The 25,712-nt window shown below is 41.7% G+C and overlaps 1 protein-coding gene across 2 annotated transcripts in view; it reads right to left on the bottom strand.

Annotated features, from left to right (window-relative positions):
- The window catches only part of SUSD2 (sushi domain containing 2), a 179,265-nt gene that overhangs the window by 79,956 nt on the left and 73,597 nt on the right, over positions 1 to 25,712 (bottom strand). For both annotated transcript variants that reach the window (XM_083151485.1, XM_083151486.1), the window contains exons 13-17: positions 23,239 to 23,415; positions 20,587 to 20,788; positions 6,379 to 6,530; positions 2,822 to 2,989; positions 1,067 to 1,241 (exon numbers count right to left, since the gene is read on the bottom strand). In XM_083151485.1, the coding sequence (XP_083007611.1) occupies positions 1,067 to 1,241; positions 2,822 to 2,989; positions 6,379 to 6,530; positions 20,587 to 20,788; positions 23,239 to 23,415 (874 nt within the window). The remainder of the gene's footprint in view (positions 1 to 1,066; positions 1,242 to 2,821; positions 2,990 to 6,378; positions 6,531 to 20,586; positions 20,789 to 23,238; positions 23,416 to 25,712) is intronic.

The raw sequence follows: 25,712 nt of genomic DNA, 5'->3' as shown, positions 1-25,712 counted from the left end.
TGTATTGTGTGTGTATGAATGCAGTGTATGTACTTATATATGTAGTGTGTGTGTGTGTGTGTGTACGTGTGTGTGTATGTGTATGTGTAATAGATTATTCAAGAGGGTGTAGTAATGCACTGGGGGGCAGATTGGTGTAGTCTGGTTTTTATCACCAGCCAATCAGCTCCTAACTGTGAAGTTACAGGCTTGGTTTGAAAACTGACAGGTAGGAGCTGATTGGCTGGTGATAAAAAACTGAAACTTTATCACTTTAGCGAGCTTAATAAATCTACCCCTCAGTGCCACTTGTGTTGGTTCATGGTGGGTAACCTAAGTTGGGTACTCTTGGTTACTGGGTGGTGCATCCTATACATATATAGCAAAGTGGGAAGTTATGCTGGTGGGAGCTACATTCAAGGTTGTGGGGGGAGCACCAGTAAGATGGGAGCTGCAACCATAAGTGTGTGTTGGAGGGCTATACACAGAAGTCTGAGGATTTAAAAAATCAGTCTTTTTAGTGTATGTGCATCTGGCTTTATGTGGGTGGGCCACTTTATACCCCACCCACATTGTAGTTCCACCCACAATATCATCAGTCAGTGTGCCAAAATCTATGTTCTAGGCTTGTGCCGGCCCTGTTCTTAGCTGTAGCTGGATTGCAGACTGTTGGAGGCAGTTCTAAATAATGAGGCTTTGGCATCTTTTTCAAAGTGTGCCAAAGCCAGTGACTGCATTTCTGAAGCAGATATACTGGCATGTGCAGCTAACTGTGGTGCAAATTCTAAGTAAATAGGGTTGCTCAGATGTCCAATCATCAGCACAATGGTCACACTGCTTTTCTTTGGTCGCAGGGAGCAGATCTGAGAAGCAGCTAGTACGCATCTTATTGCAAAAGATGACACCTGTATCTGTATCTTTTAAAGTCACTCCTGCATCCACTGGTTAATTAGGCATAATGTTCCCTTCGGTTGCTCTATTTCATGTGTAGCTTCTTATGTGTAGTAAACTATCCTCTACACTACAGTCTAAAGTCTACAACTTTATAGACATGTAAATATCATTGTATTACAGACATAGATCTTACATGTCCCCATCGGCATACTGCTGAGGTATAATCCTTAGGCTTCCAAATTCAAAGATATTATGTCGATCTTCTGCAGGTTTAGGTGAGAAAGTATAAGTCCCACTATTAACTTGCTCATGTACCAGTGTATATAGATACAACCAGGAAGCTGTCCAAGAGCTAGTATAAGGAGCACCTGGGGAGTTATAGATGAATAGAAAAAAAATTATTATGTGATGCAGTTGGACTCATATTTGAAAGACGCCTCTCAGGTGCTGAAGATTATGATCTCATATGGTCTGAGGGATATAGCTGTTGTAGTTTTGACATCTTTCTATAGCATCATTCCCTGTAACGGGATTAGAAGCTGTTTATACATATTTAAGGAAGGATTCCAGTGTTTATAAAAAAATGTTCCAGCTGGAGTGCATGAACTATAGATGGTGGGTGTGGCACTGCTATGGGCACACTATTTGCACCATGTTTTTGCATGTCTATACCCTAATGTATGGGAGAATTAATATGTTCTAGACAGGACATTGAATCCCTTCTTTGATCATCTGATACTTTTTAAACAATATATAGCAGAGTTGTTAATTGTGTAGGAAGGGAGTAAGAACAGTTTCTCAGCTTCATGGCGTTTTTGAATAATGAGTTTCATGCACAATTTTCCAAAAACGAAAACTGAGTTTTTGCATCTGGTATTCGATAAATGGGCATTGCAAAAGTAAGAACACATTTACCCCTATAAAATCTGTAGATAGTAATAGTTATGTAAAATTTGAAAGCTGCTATTTCATTAAGTAGAAGGCCAACATTCAATGCTGAAATTTTATGAACAAGCTAATATCTACAGTACAGTTTTTATAAAAAAAATTACCCACAGAAACTAGATGAAGATAGTATGAGCAGGGCATGAACATTCAGGGACAAATTATTATCCTACAGAGAAAGGACAAGTTTGGGGATAGCGCATTGTTTGTGCTGACGTCCATGGAGACGCATAAGCCAAAGACAATATCAGCCTCTGTAGCGCTGGAACAGCGCTACAGTAGGTGTTAGCTGCGCAGAAGAAAGCCTGCTCACCCCGTGAGTGAAAAGTGTGTGTGTGTGAGGGGGGGCACATGTAAGTGATCACTTGTTTGGGGGCGTGGACAGAGCAATCGTGATGTTTTGGCCACTCCCCCTGACATGCAATGCCGTTTTTAAGGCATTGCACGGCAGTGGGCAGGGCTAAAATGGCGCAATTCACATAATTTGACCTGTGGACCCTGTTGGGGGGGGGGGGGGTGTCAGGCAGCTTTCTGGGACGGTTGCTTCTCTTTGGGGGGGGCCTGGAGGAGGATCCGATTTCTGTAGACAACCCTGAAGTACAATACTTTGGGAAGAAACATGTTTACTCATGTTTAAGATGGAGATGCGGTGACATCATCGGTCCAGGAAGCGCTGGTGGATTGGATAGGACTACATGGGTGCCAGCTTATGTGGGATGACTGGAAGTTCTATTCACTATGCTCTGTATGTGATATTTTATATAGCACAACTTCATATGTGGTTTGGTTCATAAATTGTTTTCAGTAAAGAATTTGGTTTTAAAATGTACTTCACCATTTAGTGCTTCCTACTTATACATGTACAGAAATACTGACCTCTTAGGAGAAGCTTCATAATATAAAAAGGTCCTCTGTTGGGTGAGCACTATTAAATAAATAAATACCTGTAGATAACGAATAGTAAATAACAGCTAATTTGTTATGTTGACCTCTGGCATTTTACCTGTTTCATGGTAGCCCCAGACTTCAATTTTGACTGAGTTTTCTTTGAATGTAGTTGGATCCCATGTAACAGTCAGTGTGCCCGCAGTATTTGGTGTGCCATAATATTGCCATTTGGTCTCATTAACTAAAGTACATTTTTCAGACTCTAACACCTTCCCAGGATGCACTGATTAAAAAAAAAAAAACACAAATAATAAAATATAATTTTGAGTATCTGTTTAAATATGTGCCCTCATACATCTTTGCTGCAGTCATGACAAACAGCCCCTCTTGTCATACCAAGTCATGTTAGATTCTTCTAGCATTGGGCACCTTTGTTTTACTTTTTATTGCAGTCAATACAATGTGACTACAACACATGAGGAGGTATAAAGGTATAAATGCTATGTCCATGCTGGGGCATGTATATAAACATACCTCCCAACATGAGCCTCTCCAGGAGTGACACATCGCTCTGCTCCTGCACTTCCCTCTTAATTTAGAATTGCCATCACCTGTGTTGAAGCACCTTTCTTAGCAATTTATCTGTTCAACACCGGTGATGGAAATCATACATTAAGAGGAAAGTCCAGGATCAGAGCATTGTGTCCCTTCTGGAGAGGGTCATGTTGGGAGGTATGCATAAATCATAATGCTATAAACACACAATACACTTAGACAGACACACACACACACACAAAGTCCTTCTTGAAGGGTGAGTTCATTAGTTCCAAAAAGACAGATACAAAATCTATTATTTTTTTTTCGTACTGGAAGATCTGGACCTAGAACATCTAGAAGTTGACCATTATTTATCCACTGGGAAAAATCTATCTTGTGCTGATGTAGAGTCCATAACTCTTATTTCCAAACAAATAGTTTTCTCAATCAAATAACTGGATTTTCTACTTGCGTATATGTGTTTTAACTTAAGGCTGTGACGTGTAAAAAGTGATTTGTATAATACATTATTTCATTACCTCGATAAGTGCCTCCATGGAGCAGTATATTTAATGATAATCTTATGCACCCTGGGCCTAATTTTGATTTGGTGGTAAAGCAATAAATGCATGTCAATTTATCTGGAACAACTCGTGTTGCAATGCAAGGGGAGCAAATACTGTGCCGGCTAAATGTATGCTGCTTTGCATGTACGGCATGCTAATGATAGCTGTAGTTTTACACTGCAATTTACATTTTCGTTTGGACACACCTCACCCATATCTAGATTTCTCTACACATGTTACAACTGCCCCACCCAAGGGTTTGCCCATGTGTACAATTACTTGCTTCTTTTCAGAATAATGCCAGATCACGAGAAGGGTTCTGGAGAGATACAAGTAGTAGCATAGATCTTGAAAATAAGGAAGCACTTCTGCATTACTTTTAAAAGTGTACAAGACATTTTCTTTTACTTTATAAAAGAATACATCTTGTAGAACTCCTCTTGGGACAACAGCTCCCAATTACATTGGCTTCGGTAGACTACGACGCAGGTGCTGGATATTCCATTAGGCAACTCCCGACTCCTACTTAGGTTATCTGCAACTGGACAGCAATGGCTGGTCTAGGCTGCTTTGCTAGGAATCTGCAAATCTAAGGCCTGTAATGCACTGCTTTAAGGGCTAGTCCCAGGTCAGGAACAAACCACTTTGAAGCATAATTCATGCAGGACTATCTGCCTTTCGGGATGTGGTCATTTGGTCTACTGCATTATGGTCGACAGTCATTAGGTCGAATCCATTAGGTCGACATGCTAAAAGGTCGACATGACTCTAGGTCGACATGGGAAAAGGTCGACATGATTCTAGTTCGAAAGGTCATTAGTTCGACAGGTCATTAGTTCGACATTGTCTATGTCGACATTCACAAGGTCGACATGGAGTTTTTCACTGTTTTTTGAGCCAACATGTGCCGACAGGCGGTATTTCATGCCCTACCATCCACTAGGGCGTGGCGGGAGAATAAAATAGTGTGCCGAGCGTAGCGAGGCACCGTGCCCGACGCATAGCGAGCGCAGCGAGCGATGCGAGGGGATGCAGTGCACTTTAAACTGTGTCCATGTCGACTGTGTTGACATTCAGGTAAAAAAACAGTGAAAAACCCCATGTCGACCTTGTGAATGTCGACATAGACAATGTCGAACTAATGACCTTGTCGAACTAATGACCTGTCGAACTAATGACCTTTCGCCCTAGAATCATGTCGACCTTTTCCCATGTCGACCTAGAGTCATGTCGACCTTTTAGCATGTCGACCTAATGGATTCGACCTAATGACTTTCGACCATAATGCAATAGACCAAATGATCCCAACCCCTGCCTTTCATAGTTAGGGCCAAACTTACACTATGCTATGGATCAAAAATCTATTTCCGTTCCATTGACTGCCACTTCCTTCTTCTCTCCATTCCTTCCTTTTATTTTCTACCCCTCTCATGCTTTATTTCCTTCAAGGGGATAAAAGGTGAGAGGAAAGGTGAGAGGAAAGGTGAGAGGAAAGATGTTTTAATTCAAGTGATAGCAATCATAAATTAAGAGGGAAGTCCCGGAAGAAAACATTGTGTGCCTCCTGAATGGGTCTTGTTGGGAGAAATGGTAAAGGTATAAATGCTATGTCCGTGGTGGGGCATGTTTTAATATCATCTGGGTAGTGTATAAATACTATGCTAGGTTGGGGGTGGACATGTAAGTCCATACACCGCAGACACGCAATACGTAACATACAAAACATATTATGATGCTTGTTAATTGTATCAGTCAATTGAAAATATAATGGCAGGACGGAGCTGCACTGAATTACTAATGCACAATTTTGAATTTAGACAGTGCACTCTGTATAAAACAACCCCTTTATGATCATTAATTTGCATTGGCCAGTCAAATCTTTGTGGATCTGATGACTCAGAACCAGCTGTCCAGGACAAATACATTGCCAATAGTCACCATGGATTTTAACCCTTTGCAGTCCCAATTTTTTTGCAATTCTGGTTTAAAAATGTTTAAATTAATTGTAATTGCCATTTTTTTTCCATCAAAAAATGATCTACATTGAATGTTTAACGATGTTAATGTTCTTATTTTAAAGTGGCTCACCATTGGATCTGCTACTAGCGCTAGGGCTGTTGAGTCTGACTAGATATTGGAACTGAAAGAGTTAACATGGTTCTAGTGATCTCTGTCTCTACTCAGTCTTGGTAGCAGTGGGTATAAATATACTGTATGTAGCCATTATTGCAGATATTTTGCCGGTTTTAATCTTGGCATACTGTATGCTGTCAGCTATAGATGCATGGGTTGTTGTGAGAGCAATCGTTTAAATCTGTTATTTGCAGGCGCATTTGTTGGAACTCTCAGCTTCATTGACTTACTGTAAGTCAACGACTCCTTGATTTGTTTAAGCATCGTGCTCTGCCCCCAAGGTGTTTTACAGATCTGAACAGCACTTTTTCAAGATATCGAAACAATCATACTTGCCATACTAATTAGGTATTTTCTGTAGACTGTGTCGATTCTGCTGTAGAGTTCTTAAAAGTTTTGTGTTTGAAATGGAAAAAGTTAAGGTTCATATATTTACCTGATATCCAAGTGCCTGAGTAAGGATAGGTGTTTCCTCCATCTACAGATATCTGAAAGGGAATACGGCCAGTCTCGTAGAGTAGTGGTGACACACAGTGTGCCTTCATAGCTTCATCGATATAACCATTTACAATGATTTCATTATTAAACCTGAGAAGAACAACATGGGACATGTACTGTGATTCATCTGTAAAGGTAGGTCACTTTCCTTGGGTGGTTTACAAGCAGAATAGTTTATTGCGCGATACTGAGTTCTGTGCAGTCATTGTCAAGTCAATTGTGGGAGTATTTTTCTGTATGTGGAGAGGGGGGTACACTGTTTGAAAATTTTACTGCTTACTGATCGCTGAAACGCCACCCTGCCCCAGAATCCCCTGTTTGCTAACACATCGACTAGCAGGAGAAATCAGCAGGACTATCGCCGACCACTGAATGATTTCTCCTGAAATCAAAGTCAGTCTGAACTTTCACTTCAGTGTCCACCAAAGAGGGGGGGGCAGACGCTGACGTCCTGTGACATCAGTCGCCTGCCCCAGCATTCAAAAGGTCGATAACCGCTCCAACATTAAATGTGTCGGCGACACCAACATACACGCTGTTTCCGTGTGGTTGTTGAACCGCTAACTGTGGTATGTTACCCTGCACCTGCTTTTGCTTGGGAAATTGTTTTAAATAAAACATATTATACCTGTTTCATATTGCACTATGGAGCGCTCTTTTTTATTCCTATAGAAACTTTACACCAGGTGATTTGGAGCTGCCAGGTGAAAGAAACAAACCCTAAGTGCATTGAATTTGCTGGATGGGACTATTAGCCCTTTTACCTGTGGATGACCGCATTTTATATTGGTTGTAAGGTTATTTTGTGCACTTAATTACCCTTTTTAATATATATATATATATATATATATATATATATACATACATACAAGTAGAGGATCTGCGCACGGTTAGCACATAATATGTAGGTTCCGTCTCTCAAGAATGTGGTGCTGCTCACTCCAAATAGGCTTGTCACGGCCACGGTAAATGTATAAAACAGAAGAAAGGAGGAGCGCACAGGTGAGTATAATCATACAGCGTTTACTTGAAAAAAGTGTAGGCTCACATACAATTAAAATAGCAGTATTCAGCTTGTGTGAGAATCACCGTCAATACGTCAGCTTCATAACACGGGCACCAGGAGGACATCCAGGAAAACCGGCAGATGGAAGTAGCTGCGGCGAGGACGGAGTTCAAGACACGAGGACTGCACATCAGACGGGAACCACAGTACAACGATCCGATACGTCAGGTGACCACGCCCCAACGCGTTTCGTCACTGATGACTTCGTCAGGAGGCGTGTCAGAGGTAAGTATGACAGGGTATTTTATAAGCCAGCTAATTGAGCTCAATGAGTAAACAGCATATACTAATTAAGTGAAATGTGCAGATTGCACGCAGAGAGAAAGAACAAACATTCAATTTAATTAATTTAACAGTATCCAAACTGGCAGCAAAAGCATATAAACGCCCCAGCTGGAATTACAACACTTCATAACATTTATTAATAAATATTAAAAAATATATATACAATAATCAAATATAAAAGTACAAAAATACAAAAATATGAAGGTACAAAAGATACTCTAAACCGAGTTAATAAAAACAGCATATAAATGTATAAGGATATATCATTAAAAATACATAGCTAATGCTCAGATACGGAGATGAACAATTATAGGGAAGGAGAAATACCGTACAAAAATACAAACATACAAAAATACAAAAAGTTAATAGAGAAGTGGGACGAGAGAGGAGAATAGTGTTAGTAACCTCAATAATGGGATAATGAGTATAAACAGATAAAAATATATATATGTATATAATAGGTGGATTTATAACCACCCATAAACCGTCATAACATAAAAGAGACATCAATTTAAATATATATATAGATTCTTATCAGATATAAAGAAACCGTACAATAAAGTGCAATATAACAGAGAGAGGGGGTAGTACATTGTTCTGCACAGGAGCGATGCCGGGACACTCGCACTAAAGGATCCGTGAAGGGGCAAAAACCCAACAACAACACGGAGCCAGTGTAAGCGCCCCACATCAAACCTATTAGTGCAGAAAGGGTACAATGTCGACCCCCTCATTTAAACCCATAGGAGACATAGTGTTTAAAGTGTAAATCCAAAATGTCTCTCTTTTACTCAACTTTGTGAGGATATCACCACCTCTCTCATCGAGGGTGATGTGCTCTAATGCTTTGAAAGAAAAATTCTGTAGATCAGAAGCACAACAGGAAGCAAAGTGTCGAGGGACACTGTGTGTTGACACTTTATTTGTAATACTCCTAGTGTGTTCTAACACTCGTAATTTTAAAACCCTTTTAGTCTTTCCGACATATTTTTTGCCGCATTTACACATAAGCATATATATAACGTGTGTAGTAAGACATGACATCCTACTCTTAATATGCCAAGATTTTGTGTGTTCGGAGTTCCAGAAAATGGATCTTTCTTTATCAGCAAACTTGCAAACTTTGCATTTATTGCATGGAAAAAATCCATTGCAAGTTTTTAACCAACCTTCTTTATGGTCATCAACTCCTTTTAACATACTGGGCGCCAATCTATTCTTGAGGGAAGCAGCTTTTCTGAAAATAACTTGTGGTTTTTCAGGCAATAAGGGTTTTAAAATCGGATCAAGCAATAGTACATCCCAATGTTGGGTAAGAATCTGTCTAATTTTATTACTATCGCTATTAAACTTAGTAACAAACGGGACCATAGTGTTGGAATTATGAGGTCTCTCCTTATATTGAAGTAATTCTTTCCTATCACGTTTACGAGCCTTTTCCTTACAACTAAGAATCAATTCATTAGGGTATTTCTTTTCGAGGAATCTGCCGCTATATATATCAGCTTGTTCTTCAAATTTATCGATATTAGCACAGTTCCTACGCACTCGCACAAACTGTGAATAGGGAATATTATTTACCCATTTTTTTAGGTGGCAGCTGTTATAGTGTACGTAGCTGTTACTATCAACTTGTTTGATAAAGGTACTGGTTTCAATGAATTTATGATCCTCTGACCAATTGCTGGTGTCCAAGAATAAATCAAGAAATTCAATCTTGTTTTTATCGGTTTTTGATGTAAAACGAAGATTATGACAATTGATATTAATGTCTCTAACAAAATCATTAAAAAGACTCTCCTCACCATCCCAAATAATAATAATATCGTCGATATAACGATTATAACTAACAATATTTTTCTTGTAGATAGAGTTAATTTCAATATTAGACTCCTCCCACTGTCCTAAATATAAATTGGCGAGGCTGGGAGCATAGGGCGTTCCCATAGCAACCCCGCATAATTGTACAAAGTATTCACTCTGGAACACAAAAATATTATTACTCATGACCACCCGAATACTATCTAAAATGAATTTGCGAAAAGTGTCATTAAGCGTATGATCACCATCAAGATAATATTTAATAGCTTGGAGGCCGCCCTCATGGGGAATAGAAGTATAAAGTGCCTCTACATCAATAGTGCACCATCTGTATGTGTGTTTCCATTCGAACTCCTCAAGCATCATGAGAATCTGTGTAGAGTCTTTAGTAAAAGAATCCAATTTCACCACATATTTCTGTATATGTATGTCAATAAATTCAGAAAGACTTGCAGTAGCTGAATTTATTCCAGCGACGATAGGTCGCCCAGGGGGTTTTATCAAACGTTTATGTATTTTCGGCATATAATAAAACAGCGCTAAAGGTGGATTTTCATTAATGATGTATTTAGATTCGCCAATAGTAATACAGCCATTCTCGATACCATATTTCATAAGTTCTTTAATTTTATCAATGACAAGGGGAGTGGGATCAGTCGCCAACTTGCGATAGGTGTTCTCATCATTAAGGAGCCGATATGCTTCCTCAAGATAATCATCGCGATTCAAGACAACTATCCCACCCCCCTTGTCAGCCGATTTAATCACTATATTATGGTTATCCTCCAATTTTTTAATGGCTGCTCTTTCATGTTTTTTGAGGTTATCTCTAATAGTGTGGCTATTATTAGCATCACATAATCTATCAAAATCTTTCTTTATTAGATTAAAAAAGGTATCCACATTGCTGCCACGCGACTCAATAGGATAGAAACTAGATTTAGGTTTAAGTTTAGTCTCACTGGTAATCTGGGTGCTCTCTGTCTCCATAACGTCATTGTTTTTATTCATCTTAGCAAAGTGACGTTTTAAAGTGAGAGTGCGCACGAATTTATTGGCATCTATAAATAATTCAAAGGGGTCAGGGCCTTTTTGAGGAGCAAAAGATAATCCTTTGCTCAAAACATCTTTTTCATCTTTAGTAAGAGGATGGTCAGATAAATTAAACACACCTATGTTACACTCTACAGATTGTATTTTCTTTGTTTTTGACCTCTTTCCCCCTCTTTTCCCACGTCTACAGACTCCTGTTTTCTTTTTTGCGAGATATTTGGACTGTTCTCTGTATCCAAAACGCCTCTCTTGTAGTTCCTCCATTGAGGGCGTTCTTGAAAAACCTCCTGTCTGTTCCTATTAGGAGTATTGAGCACCTGAAAACGATTATGCGTATATGTTTCAGACTGAGGTCTATCCGAATGATTAGGGGAATCAGAATGTCTTATCCAATTTTTATTTTTATTTCTATATGGCACTCTCTGCCAATTATTATCCGATTGTCTGTATTGGGAAGTTCTTTTATTACTATTATATCTTGATTGATTATCAGGTCTAAAAGTTTGGTTTTGTGGCCATTTGTGGATATTACCCTCTTTATAATCATTAAGATCACGTTTAAATTTTTTAACCTTAATATCAACAATATCATCCTCAATTTTTTTTAAACCTGAGATCACTCATGGCAATAATGTCTTTATATTCCTTTAGATCTTTTACCGGAGTGAGTTTAGACTCAAGGGCATCAATTTCATTACCTATAACAGCAATTTCGTTTTTTCTTTCCCTAATAATCAGTCTCATAAGTTGCATAGAACACTCGTCTAAAATATTAAACCAGTTATCAATAAAATCTTTTTTATCATTGCCGAAAGTGGGATGTTTAGTGAGTCGCAATCCCCTGGGAATCCTATTAGCCTGAATGTAATTCTCCAGGGTAGTAATTTCCCAATTAATTTTCATCTCCTTTATATTTAATTTCTCAATCTGAGAACATAAATCATCCAAATCATTAGCATTCTGAGTACCAGGCACAGTAACAACCTTATGACTGGTCTCAAAAACATTATTAAAACGTCTATGACAATCTTCTAAACGTTTAGAATTTCTCTCCATTATAAAAACTGTCAGACTACCTCAATAGTGACAGTATCAGATCAATTTTATAATAGCTTTAAATAGCAACCTGTACAAACTTTATCAGGTAATAATGAAACCTGCAGCAAATCCAGAAAAAGACAACAAAGATACATACAAGTAGAGGATCTGCGCACGGTTAGCACATAATATGTAGGTTCCGTCTCTCAAGAAAATACATAAACGTTTGATAAAACCCCCTGGGCGACCTATCGTCGCTGGAATAAATTCAGCTACTGCAAGTCTTTCTGAATTTATTGACATACATATACAGAAATATGTGGTGAAATTGGATTCTTTTACTAAAGACTCTACACAGATTCTCATGATGCTTGAGGAGTTCGAATGGAAACACACATACAGATGGTGCACTATTGATGTAGAGGCACTTTATACTTCTATTCCCCATGAGGGCGGCCTCCAAGCTATTAAATATTATCTTGATGGTGATCATACGCTTAATGACACTTTTCGCAAATTCATTTTAGATAGTATTCGGGTGGTCATGAGTAATAATATTTTTGTGTTCCAGAGTGAATACTTTGTACAATTATGCGGGGTTGCTATGGGAACGCCCTATGCTCCCAGCCTCGCCAATTTATATTTAGGACAGTGGGAGGAGTCTAATATTGAAATTAACTCTATCTACAAGAAAAATATTGTTAGTTATAATCGTTATATCGACGATATTATTATTATTTGGGATGGTGAGGAGAGTCTTTTTAATGATTTTGTTAGAGACATTAATATCAATTGTCATAATCTTCGTTTTACATCAAAAACCGATAAAAACAAGATTGAATTTCTTGATTTATTCTTGGACACCAGCAATTGGTCAGAGGATCATAAATTCATTGAAACCAGTACCTTTATCAAACAAGTTGATAGTAACAGCTACGTACACTATAACAGCTGCCACCTAAAAAAATGGGTAAATAATATTCCCTATTCACAGTTTGTGCGAGTGCGTAGGAACTGTGCTAATATCGATAAATTTGAAGAACAAGCTGATATATATAGCGGCAGATTCCTCGAAAAGAAATACCCTAATGAATTGATTCTTAGTTGTAAGGAAAAGGCTCGTAAACGTGATAGGAAAGAATTACTTCAATATAAGGAGAGACCTCATAATTCCAACACTATGGTCCCGTTTGTTACTAAGTTTAATAGCGATAGTAATAAAATTAGACAGATTCTTACCCAACATTGGGATGTACTATTGCTTGATCCGATTTTAAAACCCTTATTGCCTGAAAAACCACAAGTTATTTTCAGAAAAGCTGCTTCCCTCAAGAATAGATTGGCGCCCAGTATGTTAAAAGGAGTTGATGACCATAAAGAAGGTTGGTTAAAAACTTGCAATGGATTTTTTCCATGCAATAAATGCAAAGTTTGCAAGTTTGCTGATAAAGAAAGATCCATTTTCTGGAACTCCGAACACACAAAATCTTGGCATATTAAGAGTAGGATGTCATGTCTTACTACACACGTTATATATATGCTTATGTGTAAATGCGGCAAAAAATATGTCGGAAAGACTAAAAGGGTTTTAAAATTACGAGTGTTAGAACACACTAGGAGTATTACAAATAAAGTGTCAACACACAGTGTCCCTCGACACTTTGCTTCCTGTTGTGCTTCTGATCTACAGAATTTTTCTTTCAAAGCATTAGAGCACATCACCCTCGATGAGAGAGGTGGTGATATCCTCACAAAGTTGAGTAAAAGAGAGACATTTTGGATTTACACTTTAAACACTATGTCTCCTATGGGTTTAAATGAGGGGGTCGACATTGTACCCTTTCTGCACTAATAGGTTTGATGTGGGGCGCTTACACTGGCTCCGTGTTGTTGTTGGGTTTTTGCCCCTTCACGGATCCTTTAGTGCGAGTGTCCCGGCATCGCTCCTGTGCAGAACAATGTACTACCCCCTCTCTCTGTTATATTGCACTTTATTGTACGGTTTCTTTATATCTGATAAGAATCTATATATATATTTAAATTGATGTCTCTTTTATGTTATGACGGTTTATGGGTGGTTATAAATCCACCTATTATATACATATATATATTTTTATCTGTTTATACTCATTATCCCATTATTGAGGTTACTAACACTATTCTCCTCTCTCGTCCCACTTCTCTATTAACTTTTTGTATTTTTGTATGTTTGTATTTTTGTACGGTATTTCTCCTTCCCTATAATTGTTCATCTCCGTATCTGAGCATTAGCTATGTATTTTTAATGATATATCCTTATACATTTATATGCTGTTTTTATTAACTCGGTTTAGAGTATCTTTTGTACCTTCATATTTTTGTATTTTTGTACTTTTATATTTGATTATTGTATATATATTTTTTAATATTTATTAATAAATGTTATGAAGTGTTGTAATTCCAGCTGGGGCGTTTATATGCTTTTGCTGCCAGTTTGGATACTGTTAAATTAATTAAATTGAATGTTTGTTCTTTCTCTCTGCGTGCAATCTGCACATTTCACTTAATTAGTATATGCTGTTTACTCATTGAGCTCAATTAGCTGGCTTATAAAATACCCTGTCATACTTACCTCTGACACGCCTCCTGACGAAGTCATCAGTGACGAAACGCGTTGGGGCGTGGTCACCTGACGTATCGGATCGTTGTACTGTGGTTCCCGTCTGATGTGCAGTCCTCGTGTCTTGAACTCCGTCCTCGCCGCAGCTACTTCCATCTGCCGGTTTTCCTGGATGTCCTCCTGGTGCCCGTGTTATGAAGCTGACGTATTGACGGTGATTCTCACACAAGCTGAATACTGCTATTTTAATTGTATGTGAGCCTACACTTTTTTCAAGTAAACGCTGTATGATTATACTCACCTGTGCGCTCCTCCTTTCTTCTGTTATATATATATATATATATATACAAATTTTGGGGTCCGGCACTCCAAATTAAAGCTGATGATATACGCTGGTGCCCTCACTGAAGCGGGCAACCCGCTGCAATACAATGTGGCAGAGGTGCTGCACTCAGCTATTCCAATGTCCACTCGGGGAGAGTTAACCACTGCCTCCCCGAGTGGAAATTAGAATAGCTGAGTGCCGCACCTCTGCCAAATTATATATATATATATATAGCATAGAAAGAGGCGGCACTCAGCAGACTTGAAGTAAATGGGTCCTTTAATCCAACAGTTTCGGGGTCACCCCCCGTCGTCAGGGACAGACAGCATACAGTTCACAAGATAGTACAGAAACTGACACATTTTTATACAAGAGCAATGCCCGCCCCTCACACAATTACTCACCAATTGCGCACACCTGCCGGGCTCCTAGGATCAGCTGCACACGGCGTCTGGGCCGGAAAGCCCTTCAGCTGCACATGTCCCCCATGCCCGACAGCCAGGGAAACAGGGTTCCGTCAACGCTAACCCGGCGGTCAGCCCCAGCCGGAAGTGTCAGAATGAACGGAGGACAGCATGTACAAGCTGTATCACTTCCGCCATCCACACAATCCGCGGCCTGCCAACCACACCCGGAAGTGCGACCTAGTTCCTGCTTCCCCGGACGGAGCACAATCAGTAACCCTAGCACTGCTGGACAGAAAAAATATACATAAACAAACAGTAATGGTCTCAACACAGTACAGAAATAATGCGCCCGATTGTACACTGTAAGTGTAAAGAAAAAGTGATTGTATAAACGTGTGGTCCCGGAGCGGGTATTCCCCTTACTACCGCGGACCACACGCATAGCAACCACCATGACAACGCACGCACCATAAGAGGTGCCTGCAACATCTCGGACTGAATGTGAGAGAAATACATATGTGAAAGAATATAATACTTACATATGAAAAAAATAAAAAAATACAATAACATGAATCAACCCAAAAAGACAAATACATTTACAAGGAGGGAACACTAAATGGCAATCTGAGGGATTATATTTTAATCGAACAGAGTGAGGTGGTGATCTTATTTAGAAAGCCCCCATTAATTTTTGAATGTATGGAATCCGCAGAAATGTTTAAAACCCTAACATAATAAGAGTAACCATTAAAATGGGATGTATAGGAGGAAAACATAATATATAGATGTATAATAATACAAATGCAGGCAGATGGTGGAGTACACAAATACAGACATGAATACATAGAGGATCCACAGCTCATAGGTAACACTGCAATCCCAAAGTCTCATTGAGACCATTTGGGGCCAGGGTTCCCAGCTGATAGATCCATCTACTCTCTCTCTGTAGCAGTGCTTTATTGCGGTTGCCCCCCCTAAGAGATTTGGGTACTTGATCTATGATGATGGAGCGTATACGATTCACAGAGTGTTGGAAAGTCAGGCAATGCCTGGCAAATGGTTGGTCCGAGTGACCTGACTGTATGGCTTGGTTTATTGCTGTCCTATGTAGGGCCATGCGTTCTTTAAACTGACGCTGAGTTTTCCCCACATAGGACAGCCCACACGGGCATGTTAGAAGATAAACCACATACATGGAGCTGCAGGTCAAGGGATGCTTAATGGGGACCAACTTTTTAGTCTGAGGATGTATAAAATTTTCACCCACCAACATGGTTTTACAGGTTACACACCCCAAACAGCGTAAACACCCATTTTTCCTAGTTAGGAAATGAGAGGGTGCCGTCTTGTCCCAACCCGTGATATCCAGCTTCACCAGGTGGTCCTTTAGGTTGGCCTGCCTGGAGTAGCTGGGCATCAGCTGAGTGTTAAGTAGAAGAGGAAGGTCCCTATCCGTGGAGACAATGGGCCACCACTTTTTGCCTGTCTAGTGGTGGTTTTGCTATCCTTGGAGAATTTATTTACCCAAGGAAATTAATTTTTGGATTCAGGTGTGTCCAGTGTGGATTTGGGGACTAGGGTTTGATCCCTATTTAGGCCCAACACCTTATCTTTAATGGGCAATAGAGTGGGGCACGGATAACCATTCTGGACAAATTTGTCCACCATGGATTCAAGTGCTGCTGGGACAGCTGCTTCCTCCGAGGTTATACGTCGTACCCGCAACAATTGCGAGTACGGTAAACCTCTGCGGACAGGTGATGGGTGGGAACTATTGTGTAGTAGAAGGGTGTTCCTGTCAGTACTTTTAGTAAACAGGGCGGCGACTAATTTACCCGACTGGAGAGAGATGTCGACATCTAAAAATTGCACTCGTTGTACATCTATATTGGAGGTTAGTTGGATTACACTTCCTGAGTCATTATGTCCCTTTAACAGATCAACCAAAGTAGCAGGATTTTTGGACCAGAAAATTAGCAGATCGTCAATATAACGGTAGTACATGACTACTCCATCCAATAATGTATCACCTTGGAAAAAACAAAGATTGCTCCACCTTATACATAAAAGTATTTGCATAGGCCGGGCCACGGCGGACCCCATGGCCACGCCCGACCGCTGTATATAGAATTTCCCATCATGTAGGAAATAGTTCCTGGTTAAAACAAGAACCAGTAATTTCAAAAACAGCTCTATAGGTGGACCAAGGTATAATGGATTGTTGCTCAACAGGGATCTCACCGCCTCTACACCTGCATCATGTGGGATACAGGTGTAGAGGCTAGCGACATCCGCAGTGCAAAGACAGGTAATAGTAGACACATCACAGGTGCAGGTCCCTCAGGACCCCCTGGCCGAGATGATGGGACGGCCAGGAGGGTCCCTCAGGCCCTTATGTATCTTGGGTATTGAATAAAACAATGGAACCCGAGGATATTCAACTGTAAGGGCGTGTTTCAGGTCTGTAGAAATGTGTCCATCACGGACGGCCTGCGTGAGAATAGCATCCAGTTCCACCCTATTTCTGTGTTTCTGGACTCTCTATTAAACCCGTGTGTCCAGGCTCTGCCTGCGTACCTGAAGGACACTACTTCGTTGCTGGTGATACTGAGGGACCTGCCCCTCACCTGTGATGTGTCTACTATTACCTGTCTTTGCAGTGCGGATGTCGCTAGCCTCTACACCTGTATCCCACATGATGCAGGTGTGGAGGCGGTGAGATCCCTGTTGAGCAACAATCCATTATACCTTGGTCCACCTATAGAGCTGTTTTTGAAATTACTGGTTCTTGTTTTAACCAGGAACTATTTCCTACATGATGGGAAATTCTATATACAGCGGTCGGGCGTGGCCATGGGGTCCGCCGTGGCCCCGGCCTATGCAAATACTTTTATGTATAAGGTGGAGCAATCTGTTTTTCCAAGGTGATAAATTATTGGATGGAGTAGTCATGTACTACTGTTATATTGACGATCTGCTAATTTTCTGGTCCAAAAATCCTGCTACTTTGGTTGATCTGTTGAAGGGACATAATGACTCAGGAAGTGTGATCCAACTAACCTCCAATATAGATGTACAACGAGTGCAATTTTTAGATGTCGACATCTCTCTCCAGTCGGGTAAATTAGTCGCCGCCCTGTTTACTAAAAGTACTGACAGGAACACCCTTCTACTACACAATAGTTCCCACCCATCACCTGTCCGCAGAGGTTTACCGTACTCGCAATTGTTGCGGGTACGACGTATAACCTCGGAGGAAGCAGCTGTGCCAGCAGCACTTGAATCCATGGTGGACAAATTTGTCCAGAGGGGTTATCCGCGCCCCACTCTATTGCCCATTAAAGATAAGGTGTTAGGCCTAAATAGGGATCAAACCCTAGTCCCCAAATCCACACTGGACACACCTGAATCCAAAAATAAATTTCCTTGGGTAAATAAATTCTCCATGGATAGCAAAACCACCACTAGACAGGCCAAAAAGTGGTGTCCCATTGTCTCCACGGATAGGGACCTTCCTCTTCTACTTAACACTCAGCTGATGCCCAGCTACTCCAGGCAGGCCAACCTAAAGGACCACCTGGTGAAGCTGGATATCACGGGTTGGGACAAGACGGCACCCTCTCATTTCCTAACTAGGAAAAATGGGTGTTTACGCTGTTTGGGGTGTGTAACCTGTAAAACCATGTTGGTGGGTGAAAATTTTACACATCCTCAGACTAAAAAGTTGGTCCCCATTAAGCATCCCTTGACCTGCAGCTCCATGTATGTGGTTTATCTTCTAACATGCCCGTGTGGGCTGTCCTATGTGGGGAAAACTCAGCGTCAGTTTAAAGAACGCATGGCCCTACGTAGGACAGCAATAAACCAAGTCATACAGTCAGGTCACTCGGACCAACCATTTGCCAGGCATTGCCTGACTTTCCAACACTCTGTGTATCGTATACGCTCCATCATCATAGATCAAGTACCCAAATCCCTTAGGGGAGGGGGGGGGGCAACCGCAATAAAGCACTGCTACAGAGAGAGAGTAGATGGATCTATCAGCTGGGAACCCTGGCCCCAAATGGTCTCAATGAGACTTTGGGATTGCAGTGTTACCTATGAGCTGTGGATCCTCTATGTATTCATGTCTGTATTTGTGTACTCCACCATCTGCCTGCATTTGTATTATTATACATCTATATATTGTGTTTTCCGCCTATACATCCCATTTTAATGGTTACTCTTATTATGTTAGGGTTTTAAACATTTCTGCGGATTCCATATATTCAAAAATTAATGGGGGCTTTCTAAATAAGATCACCACCTCACTCTGTTCGATTAAAATATAATCCCTCAGATTGCCATTTAGTGTTCCCTCCTTGTAAATGTATTTGTCTTTTTGGGTTGATTCATGTTACTGTATTTTTTTCTTTTTTTCATATGTAAGTATTATATTCTTTCACATATGCATTTCTCTCACATTCAGTCCGAGATGCTGCAGGCACCTCTTATGATGCGTGCGTTGTCATGGTGGTTGCTATGCGTGTGGTCCGCGGTAGTGAGGGGAATACCCGCTCCTTGACCACACGTTTATACAATCACTTTTTCTTTACACTTACAGTGTACAATCGGGCGCATTATTTCTGTACTGTGTTGAGACCATTACTGTTTGTTTATGTATATTTTTTCTGTCCAGCAGTGCTAGGGTTACTGATTGTGCTCCGTCCGGGGAAGCAGGAACTAGGTCGCACTTCTGGGTGTGGTTGGCAGGCCGCGGATTGTGTGGATGGCGGAAGTGATACAGCTTGTACATGCTGTCCTCCGTTCATTCTGACACTTCCGGCTGGCGGCTGACCGCCGGGTTAGCGTTGACGGAACCCTGTTTCCCTGGCTGTCGGGGATGGGGGACATGTGCAGCTGAAGGGCTTTCCGGCCCAGACGCCGTGTGCAGCTGATCCCAGGAGCCCGGCAGGTGTGCGCAATTGGTGAGTAATTGTGTGAGGGGCGGGCATTGCTCTTGTATAAAAATGTGTCAGTTTCTGTACTATCTTGTGAACTGTATGCTGTCTGTCCCTGACGACGGGGGGTGACCCCGAAACTGTTGGATTAAAGGACCCATTTACTTCAAGTCTGCTGAGTGCCGCCTCTTTCTATGCTGTATTGTTTGGTGGATCTATTTGGACCTCCCTAGGATGGCACCACAGCCATTGTTCCTTAAATCGCCATTTCCAGTGGAATATATCTGAGTGCCGGGCTCCCTGCAAGCTATATATATATTTATAGTGTTTAAGTGCCAGTTTTTTCTATGCATCATTTGTGTTAATACTGCTGCTGTCAACTCCTGATGTTCCCCAAACATCAGGAGTTGACCACACCATACAAATGGAATTATGAGCTCTATCTATACATGTGATACACATTTGTATATTATAAGGCTACAGTACCTTATTGCCTATACATCTGACCTAATGTAAGTAATGACATTAAAGAACAACTGTGACATAAGTTTAAGCAAAGGATCAAAGATGCTCATATCTTGCTACAGCGCACATTCATTTCAATTCACATACCTGCATTTCACGTCTGAGCCAATATTGAAGATGCCATCCAGAATGACAAAATCCCGTCCTCCCATTACCAGACCAGATTCTGGCGAAATGCGGACACAGAATGTGCGGTAATCTGAGCAGCAGGTTTTGAGGTTCTCACAGGTAACATGACAGGAGCATTCCTCTAGAATCTGCCCACATTTCCCTGAACATTTTCTAACTTCTATAGGACAGAGTGAATGGATATTAAAACATGGTATAAACTGGTGTACTTAATTATTATACTATTTTATTCTTTTACACACAATATCCTACATCAGTGGTCGCCAACCTTTTTTGGGGCGAGAGCTACTCGAGACAAAATAAACCGCCTGAAGAGCTACTAAAATAAAAAAAAACCTGCATAATAACCAAAAAATGCCCTTTATACTTATGCCACACACTGTAATGCCCCTGACACATTATGCAACAGACTGTAATGCCCCTGACACATTATGCCACACACCGCAATGTCTGATATGGCGCATACATACCTCCCAACATAGGAGGCAGAGGCGAAGGGACATCTGCGCGTGATGGGATGGATGGCCTACTACTGTGGTACTCCGGCAAGGCCACGACCCCCATTTTTTCCACTATGGGGGCAAGGCCAGCGCGCTGAAAGCTGCTGGCCATTCCCCCAGCCTCTATGAATAGATGCTGTGGCTATGTGCACACCATCTATTCATGGTAGGACACTGCCGGCCCCAGGTGGGACACAGGACAGCCCCCAAAATGCATTATGCTACATGCCGCAATGCCCCTGACACAAGATTCTGCTCACAGTAAGGCTTCTAATAAAGTAAAATATGAATTACCTGCTTGCTGCCAGGGGTTAATTTTTGTTGCCAGGGGTTAATCCTCATTGCCAAGGGGGTCACTGCTTGCCCCCTCCACTATGCCCATCTTCACATGGGCATAGTGGACAGTTGCACGATAATAAATTCCTCCATAATAAACTCTTTGCTGCTGGCTGCTGCAGCGTTCGGAGCTCAGCTCCATCATCCTCCTGCTGGCTGCTGCAGCGTTAGGAGCTCAGCTCCATCGTCCTCCTGCTGGCTGCTGCAGTGTTCGGAGCTCAGCTCCATCACCCTCCTACTGGCTGCTGCAGTGTTCGGAGCTCAGCTCCATCCTCCCCCTGGCTTAAGGAGTCTTTTTTCCCTTACACCATGCAAGAAGTTATATTTGACTTAGCATCTGACAGGGAAGCGCTGCAGTGTTACCCGGAAATGCCGGGAGTGCTTAGCGTGGTATTTCCTGTCAGACACTAGAGGTCAAATATGACTCCTAGCGCCTGTCTCCTCTGGTACCCGGAACAAGGACTACGGCTGGAGATGGCAGCGGCAGCTGTAGCGGCGCATGTCGGCGGCTGGTATAGCGGCACAAGCCGGCGGCAACAGCCGGCTGACGGACCGGGCAGGGAGCAGTGGTTGAGCCACCCGTTTCGCTCAGGCGAGCTACCGGTAGCTTGCGAGCGACGGGTTGGCGACCACTGTCCTACATGATCTATTTATGAAGCGATGATAACCCCAGTAGTTCAGTCCGGGTTCCACCCCCCCAGTACCATTATGCCCTCCCCGAGTACCATTACTTACCTAGCTGTGGCGGCGCATCTCCTCAGCGGCGCATCTCCTCGGGAGCGCATAGTGCAGCCTGCAGAGCGCCGAGCCCCTCTGTGTCCTAGGCTCTGCCTTCTGCATGCCTGGTTGGGGGGCCGCCGGGTGGGGGAGGCGGTGTACGGCCACGGGTGTAGGGGGTGGCACCGTGCCACTGTCGCTGTGGGCAGCTGCCCAGGTCCCTCCAGAGGCCAGGGCCTGGGACAGCTGTACCCACAGCACCCCTCTGTTGGCGGCCCTGCATAGCACAGCGCTATGCAAAGCCGTCCTCAAAGCAGCACATCTGCTGGTAATACCAGCAGATGAGTGGCTTTCCCGGCAATGATGCGGGAGCACACATCACCATTCATCGCCGGGACATACACACTGGGCGGCTTTGAGCTGAAAGCCGCTCAAATTAGCTGTTTTGAGCCCAGTGTGTATGGGCCTTTACTGTTATGCTGCCAATGTACCATATGTAAGTTGTTCTAAACTGAAGCAGGAAAGGAATAGTGCTAGTATTGGATTAGACCACAGGTTCCCAAACTCGGTCCTCAGGACCCCATACAGTGCATGTTTTCCAGGTCTCAACACAGAATCAAGTAAAATAGTTAGTTCCACCTGTAGATATTTTAAAATGAGTCAGTGAGTATTGACTGCACCTGTTCACCTGCCAGATGTGCTGGAAAACATGAACTATGTGGGGTCCTGAGGACTGAGTTTGAGAACCACTGGATTAGACAATGTAGAGACATGCAAAGACACAGAAGCAAGAGATAAGTTATGCATGAAATAAAGAAATATGCAGTTACTTACACATAAAAATCATAAGATGCTCAGACATTGATACTATAAGATGCCTTTGAATAGTAGCATACAGAGAAGAAGGAATACAAATAAGCAATTAAACAAAAAACTAAATATATAAATATCCCACAAAACAAAAAGTAATAACAGGAAAACCAAGGAGGACATTTTTATTTTTTTACTTACTACAACTGATATTTCCGCTATAATTTTTAAACAGCAATGGTCCTACCTTGAACACATTGAGTTGCATTTCCAGACCAAGTTCCATCAGACAGGCACATCCGCTGCATAGAACCAATTAACACAAAACCGCTGTTACAGCTAAATGTGATGACTGAACCATTGACATAAGTAGTTCCATTCTTTGAACCATTCGATGGCGGAGCAAGCCAACCACATGAGACCACTGACAGAGAATATAGGATTATTAATTTAAACATTCAATACAGTACATAATAGATCCAGCATACAAAATGGATTCTATCAGGTTTATTTATTACTGACATATCCCATAATAATTTTTACCCTTTGTTGTGTGAAATACATAAATGCAAAGGTCCAAGTTCTAGGTTATAAAGCACCATTATGTTCCATTATCACTATGGCCCTTATTCTAATCTGGGCGGTACGGCCCGCGTGCGGCCGTACCGCCGATGTTTTCACTCTGCACATGCGCAGAGGTCACTCTGCGCATGTGCAGGCGAATTCGCCGCACACAAAAATTATACGCCGCAAAGGGGGCGTATAGGGGCGTGAGGGGCTTGATAGCCTCATTTACCTATGTATACGCCCCGCGTTTCATGGGCGTTCCCATGCAAACGCGGGGCGTATGCATGGTAATGAGGCTATGACGCCAGTGATGGGGGCGGAAAGCTGACATCGCCGGATGTCAGCTCTCCGCCCAAATACAAGCTTTCACACGGACGATTGTCCGTGTGGTCTAAGCTTGCGTGAGCGGGGGGAGCGTGCGGCCCTGCCTTCGATGGTCGTCGACCATCGAATGCAGGGGGCAGCTCCCACCATGGTGGAGGCGTACGCCCCACCATTTTCATGCGGATCGCCAGCCGTCCGCGTACGGACGGCCGTGGCGATCCGTCTTGTAGGCGGGGTTTGGTTTGTGCGGCCGGAGCAACGTATGCGGCTCCGGCCGCACAGACCAGAATAAGGGCCTATGTGTGTCTATATGGAAACATGAAGGTGCTGTATGGACATCACTTTGCTTGTTTTAGTACCCATTTATGTAACTTCATTATAGACATATAGTATTGCTGGGGTATTCCATTTTTCACCAGGTTGTTAAATGCTAGACATATTTTTTTCACAAAACAAACTATAAACATTACAACAGTGAATAAAATTTCATATAATCAAGATAAGCCAAGCTTGTCTCTAATTCAGTTAATTTTTATTGAAAAAGATTACAATACAGGTCATGTGTGACTTTAATCACAAATACATTATGATTTATACAATTTATTTTATGTACTAGCTTGGCTTTTTATAATACTTTTAATTAATGTAATTTAAATGTGTCTATCTATCTTCATTGTCATCTAAGTTAATAGGCAGCATTATTTTCAGTGTTAGTAACATTTTATTGTGATTTTTTATTACAAAAAATGATATGAATATGTCTGTATTATGTTTAATTCACAATTCTGTTTTAAGGAATTTAAATTGCTTAGGAATTTTGGTAGGAGTAAGTTTCTATTACTGGTGTACTTTTTGGCACGTAAAAAGTAATTTAAAGATTATAAGGACCGAGAAAACGTTTTTTCAAAAGTAAAAGTAGCTGATTAGTTTGTATTTGATCGGTACTTATGTAGTATCTGGGCGTCCGATTTTTTGATTGTATGCCTTAAGTTAAGGCATACAATCAGATGCGATGCGATGCCCCGATTTTTCCATAAGAATCAATGTTAAAATGGACTGAGTCCATTTTAACATGGAATTCAATGGGAAAAAGGGGTCCTTTTCATACCCCTACTATCCAAGTGGGCATGGAGTTGGATATAAACCTGTGGCGAGCGTAGCGAGCCACCGAGCCCGAAGCGTGGCGAGCGAAGCGAGCCCCGCGAGGGGACGGTATTCTGTGTCCCCTCGCAGGGCTCGCTACGCTCGCCACGCTTCGGGCTCGGTGGCTCGCTATGCTCGCCACAGGTTTATATCCAACTCCATGCCCACTTGGATAATAGGGGTATGAAAAGGACCCCTTTTTCCCATTGAATTCCATGTTAAAATGGACTCAGTCCATTTTAACATTGATTCCTATGGAAAAATCGGGTCATCGCATCGCATCCGATGGTCGCATGCGATGCGATGCGATGTGCCCAATCCGACCCGATTTCTAAATCGGACGCCCAGATACTACATAAGTACCATTTGATCTCCTTTAACTTTTCCGCTCGCTCTCTTTTATAAAAAAAAAAATATCCCCCACCATAAGGCTCTAGGTTCTGTGGGAGGTGCTCTGTGTCTCAGAAGACCCAAAACCTCAAACCCCTATGGGTTATGTTTACCAAAGTGTGGGTTTTTAGAAGTAGAAATGTTGTCCATAGCAACCAATGAGATTCTACGTATTTACATAGCACCTACTCGGGGCTTTATGCACCATGCTTTAAAATGCGGCCATGTCGGCATATGCACCTATCCTCAGAATGAGATAGATTCTGGGGCTTTGATGTGGGGGTCAATGCCATCTTT

Source organism: Crinia signifera, chromosome 1 (assembly GCF_055691185.1).
Source record: "Crinia signifera chromosome 1, ASM5569118v1, whole genome shotgun sequence".
NCBI lineage: Eukaryota > Metazoa > Chordata > Amphibia > Anura > Myobatrachidae > Crinia > Crinia signifera.
Note: the sequence above shows the minus strand (reverse complement) of the source record. Positions and strands in the feature narration are given on the sequence as shown.